The 21604-nt window shown below is 35.8% G+C and overlaps 3 protein-coding genes across 3 annotated transcripts; all 3 read right to left on the reverse strand.

Moving 5' to 3' along the window:
- Positions 1–8605: 8605 nt before the first annotated feature.
- Positions 8606–9943, reverse strand: LOC135140446 (max-binding protein MNT-like). The gene is made up of 2 exons (XM_064070992.1): positions 9548–9943; positions 8606–9485 (listed from the first exon to the last, which is right to left on the reverse strand). Exons 1-2 carry the CDS (start codon positions 9926–9928, stop codon positions 9258–9260), a joined length of 609 nt encoding a protein of 202 aa, XP_063927062.1. The 5' UTR covers positions 9929–9943; the 3' UTR covers positions 8606–9257.
- Positions 9944–13223: 3280 nt separating this feature from the next.
- On the reverse strand, positions 13224–14561 carry LOC135140456 (max-binding protein MNT-like). The gene is made up of 2 exons (XM_064071003.1): positions 14166–14561; positions 13224–14103 (listed from the first exon to the last, which is right to left on the reverse strand). The coding sequence occupies exons 1-2, from the start codon at positions 14544–14546 to the stop codon at positions 13876–13878; spliced, it is 609 nt and encodes a 202-aa protein (XP_063927073.1). The 5' UTR covers positions 14547–14561; the 3' UTR covers positions 13224–13875.
- A 3281-nt stretch (positions 14562–17842) lies between these two features.
- LOC135140450 (max-binding protein MNT-like) lies at positions 17843–19180 on the reverse strand. Its single transcript, XM_064070999.1, has 2 exons — positions 18785–19180; positions 17843–18722 (listed from the first exon to the last, which is right to left on the reverse strand). The coding sequence occupies exons 1-2, from the start codon at positions 19163–19165 to the stop codon at positions 18495–18497; spliced, it is 609 nt and encodes a 202-aa protein (XP_063927069.1). The 5' UTR covers positions 19166–19180; the 3' UTR covers positions 17843–18494.
- Positions 19181–21604: the final 2424 nt, after the last annotated feature.

The following is a 21604-nucleotide window of genomic DNA, read 5'->3' on the forward strand; positions in this document are numbered from 1 at the left end:
AATGAAGAATTCTAAAAACATCAAAGAATTGTAAAATAGAAAAGTCAAAAAATCAAAAATTTAAAACTTCAAAAAATTTAAAAAAGCAGAAATATCGGACAATTGAAAAATCGAAAAACTCAATCAAGAAATTAAGAAATTTCAAAACAGAAATGAAAAATTGGGAAATCGAAATAGCGATTTTTCAATTTATCGGATTTTCAATTCTTCAGTATCTCGATTTTTCAATTCATCGATATTTCTATTTGAGTTTCGAATTTTTCTGCTTCTTGGTTTTTGATTTTTCAGAGTTTTTGATTTTTCAAATTCTTAATTTATCGAGATTTCGGTTATTTTGATTTTTCAATTGACCAATTTCTCAATTTATCGATTTTTTTCTTTTAAATTTCTGAATTTTTCTTCTGTTATTCAAAAGAAAACATATGTATATTAGGAATAAATTAAAGCCAAAGATTAAGCCCCACCCATACCTGCCCTGATCTCAATAGTAATGAAGTTTTCATTCGTTGGTAGACCTAGGGGCGGGGCTTAATTGCAAAATCCATATTTCCTTACAAAACTTACATTTTGCATCTTGCCCCATTTTAACCATGTTTAAAGTTTCTTGTTGTGAAAAGATGGCTACGTATATTAAGAAAAAAAGGCAAAATATAAGCCCCGCCCACCCACCCTATCTCAATTCTGATGATTTTTGTGTTCATCTTAAGCCAAGAGGCGGAGCTTAACTGCAAAATCCTTATTTCTCTATGAGAAATTAAAAACATGTTTTTGAGTATCGTGTTATCCAAAGAAAACATATGTATATAAGGAATAAATTAAAGTCAAAGATTAAGCCCCACCCATACCTGGCCTGATCTAAATTACTATTTAACTTCATTACTATGAAGTTTTCATTCGTTGGCAAACCTAGGGGCGGAGCCTAATTGCAAAATCCATATTTCCTTACGAAACTTTGCCATTTTGAACGTGTTTTAAGTTTCTAAGTATAAAAAAATCATCACAATTGAGATGGGGTGGGTGGGCGGGGTTTATATTTTGCCTTTTCTTCTTAATATACATAGTATTCTTCGAAAACCCGATACTCAAAAACATGTTTTTAATTTCTTTAAAGGAATAAGTATTTTGCAGTTAAGCTCCGTCCTCTTGGTTCACGGCGAATAAAAAAAATCATCACAATTGAGATAGGGTGGGTGGGCGGGCTGCCATTTTGCCTTTTTGTTTTTAAATGTGTAGACTTCTTTTTACAACATGATACTTAAAACATGTTTAAAATGGAAAATTTGTATAAGGAAATATCAATATTGCAACTAGGCACCGTCCCATAATTGCAAAATTCATGTTTCTTTGCAAAAATGTACAATTTTAACCATGTTTTAAGCTTTTTGTTGCAAAAAGATGACTATACACTTTAAGAAAACGAGGCAAAATATAAGCCCCGCCCACCCACCCTATCGCTTTTGTGATGATTTTTTTATTCGTCGTGAGCCAAGAGGGCGGAGCTTAACTGCAAAATTTTTGTGCCACGAGAAACTAAAAACACGTTTTTGAGTATCGTGTTATTTCGTGTTTCGATTTCTCAATTTTCGATTTTTCAACTTCTCGACATTTCGATTTCTCGATGTTTCAGTTTTTCAATTGAAGAATTCATAAACTGAAAAATCCCAAAACTGAGAAATCGAAAACTCGAAAAACTGAGAATTCTAGAAATTGAAAAACTGAAAAATCGAAAAACTGAAAAATCAAAAATTTGAAACAAATGGAAATATCGGAGAGCTTAAAAATCGAAGGATGGAAAAATTGAAAAATCCAAAATCTAAAATTTAAAGCAACGGAAAATTGAAGAATCGAAAAACTCAATCAAGAAATTAAAAAATTTCAAAACAGAAATGAAAAATTGATAAATCGAAATAGCGACTTTTTTATCAATTTTTTGATATTTCAGAATTTTTGATTTTTCAAATTCTTTATTTATCGAGATTTCGGTTATTTAAATTTTTCAATTGTCCAATTTCTCAATTTATCGATTTTTTCATTTTTAGTTTCTCATTTTTTTCTGTTATACAAAAGAATACTAAGTAAATTAAGAAAAAAAAATTATCAAAGATTAAGCCCCACCCAGTCCTGATCTAAATAGTAACGAAATTTTCATCTTTGCCATTGTAAACGTGTTTTAAGTTTCTAAAAATAAAAAATCATGAGACGGGGTGGGTGGGCGGGGTTTTATATTTTGCCTTTTTTTATTAATATATTTAGTAGTCTTTGACAGCCCCATACACAAAGACATGTTTTTAATTTCTTGTAAAGAAATAAGTATTTTGCAGTTAAGCTCCGCCCCCCTGGTTCACGGCGAGTAAAAAAATCATCACAATTGAGATAGGGCGGGTGGGCGGGCTTACATTTTGTCTTTTCGTTTTAGTATGTGTAGACTTCTTTTCACAACATGAAACTTAAAATTTAACCATGTTTTAAGTTTCTTGTTGCGAAAAGATGGCTAGGTATATTAAAAAAAGGCAAAATATAAACCCCGCCCACCCGCCCTATCTCAATTCTGATGATTTTTTTATTCGTCGTAAGCCGAGGGGCGGAGCTTAATTGCAAAATCCTTATTTCATTAGAATAACTAAAAAAGATGTTTTTGAGTATCGTGTTATTCACAGAATACTAAGTATGTCAAGAAAAAAGCAAGCCAAAAATTAAGCTCCACCCATATCCATCCCAGGCTCAATTATGACGAATTTTTCAACCGTTGTCAAACCGCGGGGCAGAGTTTAATTGCAAAAAATCGATATTTCCCTTTAGAAATTTGAACATGTTTTAAGTTTTTTGTTGTGAAAAGATGACTAAACAATTTAAGAAAACAAGGAAAAATATAAGCCCCGCCCACCCACCCATTCTCAATTGTGACGATTTTTTTTTTTTCGTCGCAAGCCAAGGAGGCGGAGCTTATCTGCAAAATCCTCATTTCTCTACAAGTAATAAAAACATGTTTTTGAGTATCGTGTTGTTCAAGGGATATTATGTATATTAAGGAAAAAATGAAGCCAAAGATTAGGCCCCACCCATACCCGCCCCTGTCTCAATTCTCAATTGTGATAAATTTTTCATTGGTTGTAAGATCAAGGGGCGGGGCTTAATTGCAAAATCCATTTTTCTTTACAAGAAATTGTCATTGTAAACATGTTTTAAGTTTCTTGTTCTGAAAAGACGACTACGTAACCAAGAAAAAAATCAAAATGTAACTCCGCCCACCTGTCCTATCTCAATTCTAATGATTTTTTTTACTCGTCGTAAGCCGAGGGGTGGATTGCAAAATCCACATTTCCTAACAAAAATTTCCGATTTAAACGTGTTTTAAGTTTCTAAGAATAAAAAAATCATCATAATTGAGATCGGGTGGGTGGGCGGGGTTTATATTTTGGCTTTTTTTTCTTGATATACACAATATTCTTTAACCCAATATCCAAAAACATGTTTTTAATTTCTTCTAAAGAAATAAGTATTTTGCAGTTAAGCTCCACCCTCTTGGTTCACGGCGAATAAAAAAAAATCATCACAATTGAGACAGTGCGGGTGGGCGGGCTGACATTTTGCCTTTTTGTTTTAATATGTGTAGACTTCTTTTCATAATAAGAAACTTAAAACATATATGGATAAAGTCTGTTAGGCAATAAATTTATTATTTATTTATATTTAAAATGGCAAATTTGTATAAGGAAATATCGATTTTGAAATTATGAGGTGGAGCCTAATTAGAAAATCGATATTTCCCTATACAAATTTACCATTTCAAACATGTTTTAAGCTTTTTGTTGTGAAAAGACGACTATACATTTTAAGAAAACAAGGTAAAATATAAGCCCCGCCCACCCACCCAATCTCAATTGTGACGATTTTTTTATTCGTCGTGAGTCAAGGGGGCGGAGCTTACCTGCAAAATCTGTATTTCTCTACGAGAAATTAAAAACATGTTTCTGAGTATCGTGTTGTTCAAAGAATATTTGGTATATTTAGAACAAATTAAAGCCCACCCCTACCTGCCTTGATCTAAATAGTAACGAAGTTTTCATTCGTTGCAAAACCTAGAGGCGGAGCCTAATTCCAAAATCCATCTTTCCTTAAAAAAAATTATCATTTTCAATGTGTTTTAAGTTTCTAAGAAAAAAAAAATCATCACAATTGGGATGGGGTGGCTGGGCGGGGTTAATATTTTGGCTTTTTTCCTTAATATACATGGTATTCTTTAAAAAATCCGATACTTAAAATCATTTTCGTAATTTCTTGTAAAGAAATCAGTATTTTGCAGTTAGGCTCCGCCCTCTTGGTTCACGGCGAATAAAAAAAATCATCACAAACGCGATAGGGTGGGTGGGCGGGGCTTATATTTTGCCTTTTTGTTTTAATATGTGTAGACTTCTTTTCACAACAAGAAACTTAAAACATATTTAAAATGGCAAATTTGTATACGGAAATATCGATTTTGCAATTGAATTGCTAACTGCAGAAAGGGGACATGTCCCATTTTTTACCACAATAACATTCGTACATAATCGTGTTCTAGAGGTCTAAACACATCTTTACTGCAAAAACGGGCCATGTTTAATGATTTAGCTCGGGGCTACAAGCGGATGAAATTTACGGTTACAGCAGAAAAGGGATATGTCCAGGAGATATCGACTTTCTGCAGTAAACACCGTGGTCTCAACGTCTTGCGTTATTCTTATCCAACACGACACTCAAAAACATGTCTTACATGGTAATTTCTTGTAGATAAGTAAGAATTTTGCAATTAAGCTACGCCCTCTTGGCTCACGACGAATAAAAAAATCATCACAATTGAGATAGGGTGGGTGGGCGGGGCTTATATTTTGCCCTTTTTTCTTAATCTCCGCAGTCATCTTTTCACAACAAAAATTTAAAACATGTTTAAAATGGTAAATTTTTGTAGGGAAATATAGAGTTTTCAGTGACGCTTCACTCCTCGGCCTGGAAACGAATGAAAAATTCATCATTAAACTAAGCCCCACCCACACCTGCCGCGAACTCAATAGTGGAGAAATTTTCATTCGTTGCCAGACTGGGGGGCGGAGCATAATTGCAAAATTTGTAGTTCCCTACAAAAATTTACCATTTTAAACATGTTTTAAATTTTTGTTGTGAGAAGATGACTACGTGTATTAAGTGCAAAATTAGTATAATAACTAGCCATCAGCCAGAAGAAAATGACGGATATAACAAACACTATCCCAGACGCTTATAACGCATTTTGGCAGGAGATTGCTACTTGGCCAACTGTAGAACAGGAGCGCGATAATGATTGAGTTTTTTAGTCAGATATACATATAACATGTTTGTGTAAAATTATAACTGAAATAAAGCTGTTTTCTTGTGTTTTTTTACCTTTTTTTTCATTTTACTGCAAAAAGGGGATATGTCCAAGTGTCAAATTTGACAGCCAAATTGACCCAAAAAAGAAAACATGCATTTAACCAACACTCGTTGATAACTGAGAACATAGAGAACCGACAATTGAAAACGGGGATCGGAAACAAGTAGTTGTAAAAATCTGAGACGTTTTATTCATTTCCTCAACATTTTGAAAAATGTGATATATCCCCTTTCTGCAGTTAGCAATTCAATTATGGGGCGGAGCCTAATTACAAAATCGATATTTCCCTATACAAATTTACCATTTTAAACATGTTTTAAGTTTCTTGTTGTGAAAAGATAGCTAGGTATGTTAAGAAAAAAAAAGGCAAAATATAAGCCCCGCCCACCCGCCCTGTCTCTATTGTAATGAGTTTTTTATTCGTTGTGAGTCAAGGGGGCGGAGCTTTAACTGCAAAATCCTTATTTCTCTAAAGAAATAAAAAAATGTGTTCGAGTATCGTGTTGTTCAAAGAATACTCAATATTAAGAGAAAAACAAGCCAAAAATTGAGCTCCACCCATACCCATCCCAAGCTCAATTGTGACGAATTTTTCATACGTTGTCAGACCTAGGGGCGGAGTTTAATTGCAAAATCGATATTTCCCTATACAAATTTACCATTTTAAACATGTTCCAAGTTTTTTGTTGTGAAAATATGACTATACATTTTAAGAAAACAAAGTAAAATATAAACCCCGCCCACCCACCCAATCTCTATTGTGACGATTTTTTTATTCGTCGTGAGTCAAGGGGGCGGAGCTTATCTGCAAAATCTTTATTTCTTTACGAGAAATTAAAAACATGTTTTTGAGTATTGTGTTGTTCAAAGAATATTAGGTATATTTAGAACAAATTAAAGCCCACCCCTACCTGCCCTGATCTAAATAGTAATAAAGCTTTCATTCGTTAGAAAACCTAGGGGCGGAGCCTAACTGCAAAATCCCTCTTTCTTTACAAAAATTTACCATTTTCAACGTGTTGCTACGAAAAAAAATCATCACAATTGGGATGGAGTGGGTGGGCGGGGTTAATATTTTAGCTTTTTTTCTTGATATACATGGTATTCTTTAAAAAACCCGATCTCAAAATTATTTTTTTTTGTAAAGAAATCAGTATTTTGCAGTTAAGCTCCGCCCTCTTGGTTTACGGCGAATAAAAAAAATCATCACAATTGAGATTGGGTGGGTGGGCGGGGTTTATATTTTGTTTTTTTTTTTTTCTTGAAATACATAATATTCTTTGAACCCGATATTCAAAAACATGTTTTTAATTTCTTGTAAAGAAATAAGTATTTTGCAGTTAAGCACCGCCCCCTTGGTTCACGGCGAATAAAAAAAATCATTACAATTGACATAGGGCGGGTGGGCGGGCTGACATTTTGCCTTTTTGTTTTAATAGATGCGTAGACTTCTTTTTATAACAAGAAACTTAAAACATATATGGATAAAGCTTGTTGGGCAATAAATTTATTATTTATTTATATTTAAAATGGCAAATTTGTATAAGGAAATATCTATTGTGAAATTACAAAATCGATATTTCCCTATACAAATTTACCATTTTAAACATGTTTTAAGTTTTTTGTTGTGAAAAGATGACTATATATTTTAAGAAAACAAGGTAAAATATAAACCCCACCCACCCACCCAATCGCGTTTGTGATGATTTTTTTTATTCGTCGTGAGCCAAGGGGGCGGAGCTTAACTGCAAAATCTTTATTTCTCTGCGATCAAAATGTAGCCCCGCCCACCCGCCCTATCTCAATTCCAATGATTTTTTTTATTCGTCGTAAGCCGAGGGGCAGAGCCTAATTGCAAATTCCACATTTCCTAACAAAAATTTCCGATTAAACGTGTTTTAAGTTCCTAAGAATAAAAAAATTGTCACAATTGAGAACGGGTGGGTGGGCGGGGTTTATATTTTGGCTCTATTTCTTGATATACATAATATTCTTTGAACCCGATATCCAAAAACATGTTTTTAATTTCTTGTAAAGAAATAAGTATTTTGCAGTTAAGCTCCGCCCCCTTGGTTCACGGCGAATAAAAAAAATCATCACAATTGACATAGGGCGGGTGGGCGGGCTGACATTTTGCCTTTTCGTTTTAATATGTCTAGACTTCTTTTCGTAACAAGAAACTTAAAACATATATGGAGAGTCTGTTGAGCAATAAATGTGTTATTTATTTATTTATTATTTATTTATATGTAAAATGGCAAATTTGTATAAGGAAATATCGATTTTGAAATTATGGGGCGGAGTCTAATTACAAAATCGATATTTCCCTATACAAATTTACCATTTTAAACATGTTTTAAGTTTCTTGTTGTGAAAAGATGACTATATATTTTAAGAAAAGAAGGTAAAATATAAACCCCGCCCACTCGCCCAATCTCAATTGTGACGATTTTTTTATTCGTCATGAGCCAAGGAGGCGGAGCTTAACTGCAAAATCTTTATTTCCTTACGAGCAAAATGTAGCCCCACCCACCCTCCCTATCTCAATTGCAATGATTTTTTTATTAGTCGTAAGCCGAGGGGCGGAGCCTAATTGCAAAATCCATATTTCCTTACACAAATTTCCGATTTGAACGTGTTTTAAGTTTCTAGGAATATAAAAATCATCACAATTGAGATTGGGTGGGTGGGCGGGGTTTATATTTTGGCTTTTTTTCTTGATATACATAAGATTGTTTGACCCGATATCCAGAAACATGTTTTTAATTTCTTGTACAGAAATAAGTATTTTGCAGTTAAGCTCCGCCCCCTTGGTTCACGGCGAATAAAAAAAATCATCACAAACGCGATAGGGTGGGTGGGCGGGCCTACATTTTGCCTTTTTCTTTTAATATGTGTAGACTTCTTTTCACAAGAAACTTAAAACATATTTAAAATGGTAAATTTGTACTTAGGATCTAATTTCATATTAATTATAATCATCAATAAGGAAATATCGATTTTGAAATTATGGGGCGGAGCCTAATTAAATAATTAAATGCAAAATCCTTATTTCTCTATAATAAATAAAAAACATGTGTTTGAGTATCATGACGTGTCAAGCAGAAAAACTTCACCATGAACGAAGGCGGATTTACACCCACGAGTTTTGAGCGGTCGGTTTACATCGTTTACACTCGCCCAATTTTTGACAAGTGTCACGTGGCAATGAAAGTCCGGTTCGTTTTAAATAATTTATTACATCAACTTTTTTTTGCGTTTTTGTTATTTGACTGACTTCTGCCTTTGTTGCATCTACAGTACCGTTTACTGTCCTATCGCAGAGACACAACCCTGCTCTGTATTAAACATAGAATAGAGTGAATACAATTTTCGTCTTAACCTTATTTTGTACAGTTTAAAACTAATTATTTACAAATTTCATTCGCAATACACTCACTAGAACCTCGAACATATACGTTTTTCGTTAATGTACAGTACATAATATAAAATAAAAGTAATACATCAAGGCTAGAGATCTAAGAACAGGGCCAGACCCTTGCTGTGGGTGGTTGGAGACTGCGCGTTCCGATTGGCGTGTGTGCGACCTTTTCAGACCTAAAACACCTCCGAAAATGCCGCCCACAAAAAATTGAGTAAAACCGCAATAAAATGACTAGATCCTAGGGCTAAAAACAATCCAAGTCTCGACGGCAAAAATCAATATGGAATGTGAGAAACTCGTTTGACAACGAACGCGGGCGCTCCCACCACCCAAACAAAATTAAAAAATCACCGTAAATAATATAGAAATCACATATTAGTAGAACATCCACGCCAACACTCATACGCTCTATCATACAAGAGGGGCCGTTTCATCCCTTCAAGGCCACTAGCTGGGTCTGCTCACAACCACCACCGGCTTCACCACGTACTGGGCGTTCACCAGCGGAACCACCTTGCCGTTTATTTGCTGCTGAGTAATAAAATGAGTCGATACCAGGGGCGTCAGTTCGGTTAACCCTTTCGGGACGATCAACTTCTGCAAAACCAACCCCTGGGGGACCGAGTAGCCCACGGGCAGCACCGAGAGCGCGGTCGTCTGAACTGGCTGAGTCACCTTCAAAAAACACATTTCAGTTGGCGGAAAACAAAATCCCCCAGACGTAACGTCAAACTCACCTCCTTGATCGTCCCCACTTGCGTCGTCGCGATGGAGATCTGCGTCTTGTTCGGCAGCAGCGGGATCTGGATCCTGTCCCCGTTCTGGCCGCTCACCGCCTCCACCTTGATCTCGTCGCTCGTGATCGTCTGCGAGGCGGTCGTCACCGGCACCACCTCGGGCAGGATTTTCGAAAAGTCCACGTTGTCGTAGTGGGCTTGGATGTCTTTCTTTAGTACGGCGAGCTTCTGCTGGGCGGCGATTTTGTCCCTCGCCAGTCGCTCCATCTCGTGCTCCAGCTCCCGCTCCTTCCGCTTCAGCGACTGGATGCACCTCAAGGCCGAATGGAGGATGCTCAAGTTGGACGTCTTCTTCTCGTCCTGGGTCTGCCATTTTGCCATTTTGTTTTTAAATGTGTAGATTTCTTTTTACAACATGAAACTTACATGTTTAAAATGGAAAATTTGTATAAGGAAATATCAATATTGCAACTAGGCACCGCCCCATAATTGCAAAATCCATGTTTCCTTGCAAAAATGTACCATTTTAACCATATTTTAAGCTTTTTGTTGTGAAAAAATGACTATACATTTTAAGAAAACGAGGCAAAATATAAGCCCCGCCCACCCACCCTATCGCGTTTGTGATGATTTTTTTATTCGTCGTGAGCCAAGAGGGCGGAGCTTAACTGCAAAATTTTTGCGCCACGAGAAATTAAAAACACGTTTTTGAGTATCGTGTTATTTCGTGTTTCGATTTCTCAATTTTCGATTTTTCAACTTCTCGACATTCCGATTTCTCGATGTTTCAATTTTTCAATTGAAGAATTCATAAACTGAAAAATCCCAAAACTGAGAAATCCAAAACTCGAAAAACTGAGAATTCTAAAAATTGAAAAACTGAAAAATCAAAAACTTGGAAAATTGAGAATTCTAAAAATCGAAGTCAAAAAATTTTTAAAAATCAAAAAAATTGAAAAAATCGGAAATATCGGAGAGCTTAAAAATCCAAGGATGGGAAAATTGAAAAATCCAAAAATCTAAAATTTGAATCCACGGAAAATTGAAGAATCGAAAAACTCAATCAAGAAATTAAAAAATTTCAAAACAGATATGAAAATTGAGAAACATCGAGAAATCGAAAGAGCAATTTTTCAATTTATCGGTTCTTCCATTCTTCAGTTCATCGAGATTTCTATTTGATTTTCGAATTTTTCTACTTCTTGGTTGTAGATTTTTCAATTTTTTGGTTTTTCAGAATTTTTGATTTTTCAAATTCTTAATTTATCGAGATTTCGGTAATTTTAATATGTGCAGACTTCTTTTCACAACAAGAAACTTAAAACATATTTAAAATGGCAAATTTGTATAAGGAAATATCGATTTTGCAATTATGGGGCGGAGCCTAATTACAAAATCAATATTTCCCTATACAAATTTACCATTTTAAACATGTTTTAAGTTTCTTGTTGTGAAAAGATTGCTAGGTATATTAAGAAAGAAAAGGCAAAATATAAGGCCCGCCCACCCGCCCTGTCTCTATTGTAATGATTTTTTTATTCGTTGTGAGTCAAGGGGGCGGAGCTTTAACTGCAAAATCCTTATTTCTCTAAAGAAATAAAAAAATGTGTTCGAGTATCGTGTTGTTCAAAGAATACTAAATATTAAGAGAAAAACAAGCCAAAAATTGAGCTCCACCCATACCCATCCCAAGCTCAATTGTGACGAATTTTTCATACGTTGTCAGACCTAGGGGCGGAGTTTAATTGCAAAATCGATATTTCCCTGTACAAATTTACCATTTTAAACACGTTCCAAGTTTTTTGTTGTGAAAATATGACTATACATTTTAAGAAAACAAAGCAAAATATAAACCCCGCCCACCCACCCAATCTCAATTGTTACGATTTTTTTATTCGTCGTGAGTCAAGGGGGCGGAGCTTATCTGCAAAATCTTTATTTCTTTACGAGAAATTAAAAACATGTTTTTGAGTATTGTGTTGTTCAAAGAATATTAGGTATATTTAGAACAAATTAAAGCCCACCCCTACCTTCCCTGATCTAAATAGTAATGAAGTTTTCATACGTTAGAAAACCTAGGGGCGGAGCCTAACTGCAAAATCCCTCTTTCTTTACAAAAATTTACCATTTTCAACGTGTTGCTAAGAAAAAAAATCATCACAATTGGGATGGGGTGGGTGGGCGGGGTTAATATTTTAGCTTTATTTCTTGATATACATGGTATTCAAAAAAAAACCCGATCTCAAAATCATTTTTTTTTATTTCTTGTAAAGAAATCAGTATTTTGCAGTTAAGCTCCGCCCTCTTGGTTTGCGGCGAATAAAAAAATCATCACAATTGAGATCGGGTGGGTGGGCGGGGTTTATATTTTGTTTTTTTTTTCTTGATATACATAATATTCGTTGAACCTGATACTCAAAAACATGTTTTTAATTTCTTGTAAAGAAGTAAGTGTTTTACAGTTAAGCTCCTCCCCTTTAGTTCACGGCGAATAAAAAAAAATCATCACAAATGAGATAGGGTGGGTGGGCGGGCTGACATTTTGCCTTTTTGTTTTAATACATGTGTAGACTTCTTTTCATAACAAGAAACTTAAAACATATATGGATAAAGCTTGTTGGGCAATAAATTTATTATTTATTTATATTTAAAATGGCAAATTTGTATAAGGAAATATCGATTTTGAAATTATGGGGCGGAGTTTAATTATAAAATCGATATTTCCCTATACAAAGTTACCAGTTTAAACATGTTTTAAGTTTTTTGTTGCGAAAAAATGACTATACATTTTAAGAAGACAAGGAAAAATATAAGCCCCGCCCACCCACCCAATCTCAATTGTGACTATTTTTTTATTCGTCGTGAGCCAAGGGGGCGGAGCTTAACTGCAAAATCTGTATTTCTCTACGAACAAAATGTAGCCCCACCCACCCGCCCTATCTCAATTCTAATGATTTTTTTTTATTCGTCGTAAGCCGAGAGGCGGAGCCTAATTGCAAAATCCATATTTCCTTACACTAATTTCCGATTTAAACGTATTTTAAGTTTCTAAGAATAAAAAAATCATCACAACTGAGATCGGGTGGGTGGGCGGGGTTTCCGTTTATATTTTAGCTTTTTTTCTTGATATACATAATATTCTTTAACCCATGTCCAAAAACATGTTTTTAATTTCTTGTAAAGAAATAAGTATTTTGCAGTTAAGCTCCGCCCTCTTGGTTCACGGCGAATAAAAAAAATCATCACAATTGAGATAGGGCGGGTGGGCGGGCTGACATTTTGCCTTTTTGTTTTAATATGTGTAGACTTCTTTTCACAACAAGAAACTTAAAACATATTTAAAATGGCAAATTTGTAAATGGATCTAATTTCATATCAATTATAATCATCAAAAAGGAAAATTTAATTGAATAATTAAATGCAAAATCCTTATTTCTCTATAAGAAATAAAAAACATGTTTTTGAGTATCGTGACGTGTCAACTAGAAAAATGTCAGGGGATTTTCCTTCAAGTTGGTAACATTGCACACTACCGCAATTTCATTGGTTGAAAAGTTGAAAACCCAACTTCACCATGAACGAAGGCGGATTTACACCCACGAATTTTGAGCGGTCGGTTTGCATCGTTTACACTCGCCCAATTTTTGACAAGTGTCACGTGCCAATGAAAGTCCGGTTCGTTTTAAATAATTTATTACATCAACTTTTTTTTGCGTTTTTGTTATTTGACTGACTTCTGCCTTTGTTGCATCTACAGTACCGTTTACTGTCCTATCGCAGAGACACAACCCTGCTCTGTATTAAACATAGAATAGAGTGAATACAATTTTCGTCTTAACCTTATTTTGTACAGTTTAAAACTAATTATTTACAAATTTCATTCGCAATACACTCACTAGAACCTCGAACATATACGTTTTTCGTTAATGTACAGTACATAATATAAAATAAAAGTAATACATCAAGGCTAGAGATCTAAGAACAGGGCCAGACCCTTGCTGTGGGTGGTCGGAGACTGCGCGTTCCGATTGGCGTGTGTGCGACCTTTTCAGACCTAAAACACCTCCGAAAATGCCGCCCACAAAAAATTGAGTAAAACCGCAATAAAATGACTAGATCCTAGGGCTAAAAACAATCCAAGTCTCGACGGCAAAAATCAATATGGAATGTGAGAAACTCGTTTGACAACGAACGCGGGCGCTCCCACCACCCAAACAAAATTAAAAAATCACCGTAAATAATATAGAAATCACATATTAGTAGAACATCCACGCCAACACTCATACGCTCTATCATACAAGAGGGGCCGTTTCATCCCTTCAAGGCCACTAGCTGGGTCTGCTCACAACCACCACCGGCTTCACCACGTACTGGGCGTTCACCAGCGGAACCACCTTGCCGTTTATTTGCTGCTGAGTAATAAAATGAGTCGATACCAGGGGCGTCAGTTCGGTTAACCCTTTCGGGACGATCAACTTCTGCAAAACCAACCCCTGGGGGACCGAGTAGCCCACGGGCAGCACCGAGAGCGCGGTCGTCTGAACTGGCTGAGTCACCTTCAAAAAACACATTTCAGTTGGCGGAAAACAAAATCCCCCAGACGTAACGTCAAACTCACCTCCTTGATCGTCCCCACTTGCGTCGTCGCGATGGAGATCTGCGTCTTGTTCGGCAGCAGCGGGATCTGGATCCTGTCCCCGTTCTGGCCGCTCACCGCCTCCACCTTGATCTCGTCGCTCGTGATCGTCTGCGAGGCGGTCGTCACCGGCACCACCTCGGGCAGGATTTTCGAAAAGTCCACGTTGTCGTAGTGGGCTTGGATGTCTTTCTTTAGTACGGCGAGCTTCTGCTGGGCGGCGATTTTGTCCCTCGCCAGTCGCTCCATCTCGTGCTCCAGCTCCCGCTCCTTCCGCTTCAGCGACTGGATGCACCTCAAGGCCGAATGGAGGATGCTCAAGTTGGACGTCTTCTTCTCGTCCTGGGTCTGCCATTTTGCCATTTTGTTTTTAAATGTGTAGATTTCTTTTTACAACATGAAACTTACATGTTTAAAATGGAAAATTTGTATAAGGAAATATCAATATTGCAACTAGGCACCGCCCCATAATTGCAAAATCCATGTTTCCTTGCAAAAATGTACCATTTTAACCATATTTTAAGCTTTTTGTTGTGAAAAAATGACTATACATTTTAAGAAAACGAGGCAAAATATAAGCCCCGCCCACCCACCCTATCGCGTTTGTGATGATTTTTTTATTCGTCGTGAGCCAAGAGGGCGGAGCTTAACTGCAAAATTTTTGCGCCACGAGAAATTAAAAACACGTTTTTGAGTATCGTGTTATTTCGTGTTTCGATTTCTCAATTTTCGATTTTTCAACTTCTCGACATTCCGATTTCTCGATGTTTCAATTTTTCAATTGAAGAATTCATAAACTGAAAAATCCCAAAACTGAGAAATCCAAAACTCGAAAAACTGAGAATTCTAAAAATTGAAAAACTGAAAAATCAAAAACTTGGAAAATTGAGAATTCTAAAAATCGAAGTCAAAAAATTTTTAAAAATCAAAAAAATTGAAAAAATCGGAAATATCGGAGAGCTTAAAAATCCAAGGATGGGAAAATTGAAAAATCCAAAAATCTAAAATTTGAATCCACGGAAAATTGAAGAATCGAAAAACTCAATCAAGAAATTAAAAAATTTCAAAACAGATATGAAAATTGAGAAACATCGAGAAATCGAAAGAGCAATTTTTCAATTTATCGGTTCTTCCATTCTTCAGTTCATCGAGATTTCTATTTGATTTTCGAATTTTTCTACTTCTTGGTTGTAGATTTTTCAATTTTTTGGTTTTTCAGAATTTTTGATTTTTCAAATTCTTAATTTATCGAGATTTCGGTAATTTTAATATGTGCAGACTTCTTTTCACAACAAGAAACTTAAAACATATTTAAAATGGCAAATTTGTATAAGGAAATATCGATTTTGCAATTATGGGGCGGAGCCTAATTACAAAATCAATATTTCCCTATACAAATTTACCATTTTAAACATGTTTTAAGTTTCTTGTTGTGAAAAGATTGCTAGGTATATTAAGAAAGAAAAGGCAAAATATAAGGCCCGCCCACCCGCCCTGTCTCTATTGTAATGATTTTTTTATTCGTTGTGAGTCAAGGGGGCGGAGCTTTAACTGCAAAATCCTTATTTCTCTAAAGAAATAAAAAAATGTGTTCGAGTATCGTGTTGTTCAAAGAATACTAAATATTAAGAGAAAAACAAGCCAAAAATTGAGCTCCACCCATACCCATCCCAAGCTCAATTGTGACGAATTTTTCATACGTTGTCAGACCTAGGGGCGGAGTTTAATTGCAAAATCGATATTTCCCTGTACAAATTTACCATTTTAAACACGTTCCAAGTTTTTTGTTGTGAAAATATGACTATACATTTTAAGAAAACAAAGCAAAATATAAACCCCGCCCACCCACCCAATCTCAATTGTTACGATTTTTTTATTCGTCGTGAGTCAAGGGGGCGGAGCTTATCTGCAAAATCTTTATTTCTTTACGAGAAATTAAAAACATGTTTTTGAGTATTGTGTTGTTCAAAGAATATTAGGTATATTTAGAACAAATTAAAGCCCACCCCTACCTTCCCTGATCTAAATAGTAATGAAGTTTTCATACGTTAGAAAACCTAGGGGCGGAGCCTAACTGCAAAATCCCTCTTTCTTTACAAAAATTTACCATTTTCAACGTGTTGCTAAGAAAAAAAATCATCACAATTGGGATGGGGTGGGTGGGCGGGGTTAATATTTTAGCTTTATTTCTTGATATACATGGTATTCAAAAAAAAAACCCGATCTCAAAATCATTTTTTTTTATTTCTTGTAAAGAAATCAGTATTTTGCAGTTAAGCTCCGCCCTCTTGGTTTGCGGCGAATAAAAAAATCATCACAATTGAGATCGGGTGGGTGGGCGGGGTTTATATTTTGTTTTTTTTTTCTTGATATACATAATATTCGTTGAACCTGATACTCAAAAACATGTTTTTAATTTCTTGTAAAGAAGTAAGTGTTTTACAGTTAAGCTCCTCCCCTTTAGTTCACGGCGAATAAAAAAAAATCATCACAAATGAGATAGGGTGGGTGGGCGGGCTGACATTTTGCCTTTTTGTTTTAATACATGTGTAGACTTCTTTTCATAACAAGAAACTTAAAACATATATGGATAAAGCTTGTTGGGCAATAAATTTATTATTTATTTATATTTAAAATGGCAAATTTGTATAAGGAAATATCGATTTTGAAATTATGGGGCGGAGTTTAATTATAAAATCGATATTTCCCTATACAAAGTTACCAGTTTAAACATGTTTTAAGTTTTTTGTTGCGAAAAAATGACTATACATTTTAAGAAGACAAGGAAAAATATAAGCCCCGCCCACCCACCCAATCTCAATTGTGACTATTTTTTTATTCGTCGTGAGCCAAGGGGGCGGAGCTTAACTGCAAAATCTGTATTTCTCTACGAACAAAATGTAGCCCCACCCACCCGCCCTATCTCAATTCTAATGATTTTTTTTTATTCGTCGTAAGCCGAGAGGCGGAGCCTAATTGCAAAATCCATATTTCCTTACACTAATTTCCGATTTAAACGTATTTTAAGTTTCTAAGAATAAAAAAATCATCACAACTGAGATCGGGTGGGTGGGCGGGGTTTCCGTTTATATTTTAGCTTTTTTTCTTGATATACATAATATTCTTTAACCCATGTCCAAAAACATGTTTTTAATTTCTTGTAAAGAAATAAGTATTTTGCAGTTAAGCTCCGCCCTCTTGGTTCACGGCGAATAAAAAAAATCATCACAATTGAGATAGGGCGGGTGGGCGGGCTGACATTTTGCCTTTTTGTTTTAATATGTGTAGACTTCTTTTCACAACAAGAAACTTAAAACATATTTAAAATGGCAAATTTGTAAATGGATCTAATTTCATATCAATTATAATCATCAAAAAGGAAAATTTAATTGAATAATTAAATGCAAAATCCTTATTTCTCTATAAGAAATAAAAAACATGTTTTTGAGTATCGTGACGTGTCAACTAGAAAAATGTCAGGGGATTTTCCTTCAAGTTGGTAACATTGCACACTACCGCAATTTCATTGGTTGAAAAGTTGAAAACCCAACTTCACCATGAACGAAGGCGGATTTACACCCACGAATTTTGAGCGGTCGGTTTGCATCGTTTACACTCGCCCAATTTTTGACAAGTGTCACGTGCCAATGAAAGTCCGGTTCGTTTTAAATAATTTATTACATCAACTTTTTTTTGCGTTTTTGTTATTTGACTGACTTCTGCCTTTGTTGCATCTACAGTACCGTTTACTGTCCTATCGCAGAGACACAACCCTGCTCTGTATTAAACATAGAATAGAGTGAATACAATTTTCGTCTTAACCTTATTTTGTACAGTTTAAAACTAATTATTTACAAATTTCATTCGCAATACACTCACTAGAACCTCGAACATATACGTTTTTCGTTAATGTACAGTACATAATATAAAATAAAAGTAATACATCAAGGCTAGAGATCTAAGAACAGGGCCAGACCCTTGCTGTGGGTGGTCGGAGACTGCGCGTTCCGATTGGCGTGTGTGCGACCTTTTCAGACCTAAAACACCTCCGAAAATGCCGCCCACAAAAAATTGAGTAAAACCGCAATAAAATGACTAGATCCTAGGGCTAAAAACAATCCAAGTCTCGACGGCAAAAATCAATATGGAATGTGAGAAACTCGTTTGACAACGAACGCGGGCGCTCCCACCACCCAAACAAAATTAAAAAATCACCGTAAATAATATAGAAATCACATATTAGTAGAACATCCACGCCAACACTCATACGCTCTATCATACAAGAGGGGCCGTTTCATCCCTTCAAGGCCACTAGCTGGGTCTGCTCACAACCACCACCGGCTTCACCACGTACTGGGCGTTCACCAGCGGAACCACCTTGCCGTTTATTTGCTGCTGAGTAATAAAATGAGTCGATACCAGGGGCGTCAGTTCGGTTAACCCTTTCGGGACGATCAACTTCTGCAAAACCAACCCCTGGGGGACCGAGTAGCCCACGGGCAGCACCGAGAGCGCGGTCGTCTGAACTGGCTGAGTCACCTTCAAAAAACACATTTCAGTTGGCGGAAAACAAAATCCCCCAGACGTAACGTCAAACTCACCTCCTTGATCGTCCCCACTTGCGTCGTCGCGATGGAGATCTGCGTCTTGTTCGGCAGCAGCGGGATCTGGATCCTGTCCCCGTTCTGGCCGCTCACCGCCTCCACCTTGATCTCGTCGCTCGTGATCGTCTGCGAGGCGGTCGTCACCGGCACCACCTCGGGCAGGATTTTCGAAAAGTCCACGTTGTCGTAGTGGGCTTGGATGTCTTTCTTTAGTACGGCGAGCTTCTGCTGGGCGGCGATTTTGTCCCTCGCCAGTCGCTCCATCTCGTGCTCCAGCTCCCGCTCCTTCCGCTTCAGCGACTGGATGCACCTCAAGGCCGAATGGAGGATGCTCAAGTTGGACGTCTTCTTCTCGTCCTGGGTCTGCCATTTTGCCATTTTGTTTTTAAATGTGTAGATTTCTTTTTACAACATGAAACTTACATGTTTAAAATGGAAAATTTGTATAAGGAAATATCAATATTGCAACTAGGCACCGCCCCATAATTGCAAAATCCATGTTTCCTTGCAAAAATGTACCATTTTAACCATATTTTAAGCTTTTTGTTGTGAAAAAATGACTATACATTTTAAGAAAACGAGGCAAAATATAAGCCCCGCCCACCCACCCTATCGCGTTTGTGATGATTTTTTTATTCGTCGTGAGCCAAGAGGGCGGAGCTTAACTGCAAAATTTTTGCGCCACGAGAAATTAAAAACACGTTTTTGAGTATCGTGTTATTTCGTGTTTCGATTTCTCAATTTTCGATTTTTCAACTTCTCGACATTCCGATTTCTCGATGTTTCAATTTTTCAATTGAAGAATTCATAAACTGAAAAATCCCAAAACTGAGAAATCCAAAACTCGAAAAACTGAGAATTCTAAAAATTGAAAAACTGAAAAATCAAAAACTTGGAAAATTGAGAATTCTAAAAATCGAAGTCAAAAAATTTTTAAAAATCAAAAAAATTGAAAAAATCGGAAATATCGGAGAGCTTAAAAATCCAAGGATGGGAAAATTGAAAAATCCAAAAATCTAAAATTTGAATCCACGGAAAATTGAAGAATCGAAAAACTCAATCAAGAAATTAAAAAATTTCAAAACAGATATGAAAATTGAGAAACATCGAGAAATCGAAAGAGCAATTTTTCAATTTATCGGTTCTTCCATTCTTCAGTTCATCGAGATTTCTATTTGATTTTCGAATTTTTCTACTTCTTGGTTGTAGATTTTTCAATTTTTTGGTTTTTCAGAATTTTTGATTTTTCAAATTCTTAATTTATCGAGATTTCGGTAATTTTAATATGTGCAGACTTCTTTTCACAACAAGAAACTTAAAACATATTTAAAATGGCAAATTTGTATAAGGAAATATCGATTTTGCAATTATGGGGCGGAGCCTAATTACAAAATCAATATTTCCCTATACAAATTTACCATTTTAAACATGTTTTAAGTTTCTTGTTGTGAAAAGATTGCTAGGTATATTAAGAAAGAAAAGGCAAAATATAAGGCCCGCCCACCCGCCCTGTCTCTATTGTAATGATTTTTTTATTCGTTGTGAGTCAAGGGGGCGGAGCTTTAACTGCAAAATCCTTATTTCTCTAAAGAAATAAAAAAATGTGTTCGAGTATCGTGTTGTTCAAAGAATACTAAATATTAAGAGAAAAACAAGCCAAAAATTGAGCTCCACCCATACCCATCCCAAGCTCAATTGTGACGAATTTTTCATACGTTGTCAGACCTAGGGGCGGAGTTTAATTGCAAAATCGATATTTCCCTGTACAAATTTACCATTTTAAACACGTTCCAAGTTTTTTGTTGTGAAAATATGACTATACATTTTAAGAAAACAAAGCAAAATATAAACCCCGCCCACCCACCCAATCTCAATTGTTACGATTTTTTTATTCGTCGTGAGTCAAGGGGGCGGAGCTTATCTGCAAAATCTTTATTTCTTTACGAGAAATTAAAAACATGTTTTTGAGTATTGTGTTGTTCAAAGAATATTAGGTATATTTAGAACAAATTAAAGCCCACCCCTACCTTCCCTGATCTAAATAGTAATGAAGTTTTCATACGTTAGAAAACCTAGGGGCGGAGCCTAACTGCAAAATCCCTCTTTCTTTACAAAAATTTACCATTTTCAACGTGTTGCTAAGAAAAAAAATCATCACAATTGGGATGGGGTGGGTGGGCGGGGTTAATATTTTAGCTTTATTTCTTGATATACATGGTATTCAAAAAAAAAACCCGATCTCAAAATCATTTTTTTTTATTTCTTGTAAAGAAATCAGTATTTTGCAGTTAAGCTCCGCCCTCTTGGTTTGCGGCGAATAAAAAAATCATCACAATTGAGATCGGGTGGGTGGGCGGGGTTTATATTTTGTTTTTTTTTTCTTGATATACATAATATTCGTTGAACCTGATACTCAAAAACATGTTTTTAATTTCTTGTAAAGAAGTAAGTGTTTTACAGTTAAGCTCCTCCCCTTTAGTTCACGGCGAATAAAAAAAAATCATCACAAATGAGATAGGGTGGGTGGGCGGGCTGACATTTTGCCTTTTTGTTTTAATACATGTGTAGACTTCTTTTCATAACAAGAAACTTAAAACATATATGGATAAAGCTTGTTGGGCAATAAATTTATTATTTATTTATATTTAAAATGGCAAATTTGTATAAGGAAATATCGATTTTGAAATTATGGGGCGGAGTTTAATTATAAAATCGATATTTCCCTATACAAAGTTACCAGTTTAAACATGTTTTAAGTTTTTTGTTGCGAAAAAATGACTATACATTTTAAGAAGACAAGGAAAAATATAAGCCCCG

The sequence above is a fragment of the Zophobas morio genome, unplaced genomic scaffold, assembly GCF_036711695.1.
Source record: "Zophobas morio isolate AGI-343-1 ecotype UQ-CSIRO unplaced genomic scaffold, CSIRO_AGI_Zmor_V1 ptg000040l, whole genome shotgun sequence".
Lineage (NCBI taxonomy): Eukaryota > Metazoa > Arthropoda > Insecta > Coleoptera > Tenebrionidae > Zophobas > Zophobas morio.

Bases quoted from the DNA above. Each gene is read 5' to 3' on its own strand.
- LOC135140446 (XM_064070992.1), bottom strand. From the start codon at position 9,928: ATGGCAAAATGGCAGACCCAGGACGAGAAGAAGACGTCCAACTTGAGC. The intron at 9,486-9,547 runs GTGAGTTTGACG...TGTTTTTTGAAG, and splicing joins AAGTGGGGACGATCAAGGAG to GTGACTCAGCCAGTTCAGAC.
- LOC135140456 (XM_064071003.1), bottom strand. From the start codon at position 14,546: ATGGCAAAATGGCAGACCCAGGACGAGAAGAAGACGTCCAACTTGAGC. The intron at 14,104-14,165 runs GTGAGTTTGACG...TGTTTTTTGAAG, and splicing joins AAGTGGGGACGATCAAGGAG to GTGACTCAGCCAGTTCAGAC.
- LOC135140450 (XM_064070999.1), bottom strand. From the start codon at position 19,165: ATGGCAAAATGGCAGACCCAGGACGAGAAGAAGACGTCCAACTTGAGC. The intron at 18,723-18,784 runs GTGAGTTTGACG...TGTTTTTTGAAG, and splicing joins AAGTGGGGACGATCAAGGAG to GTGACTCAGCCAGTTCAGAC.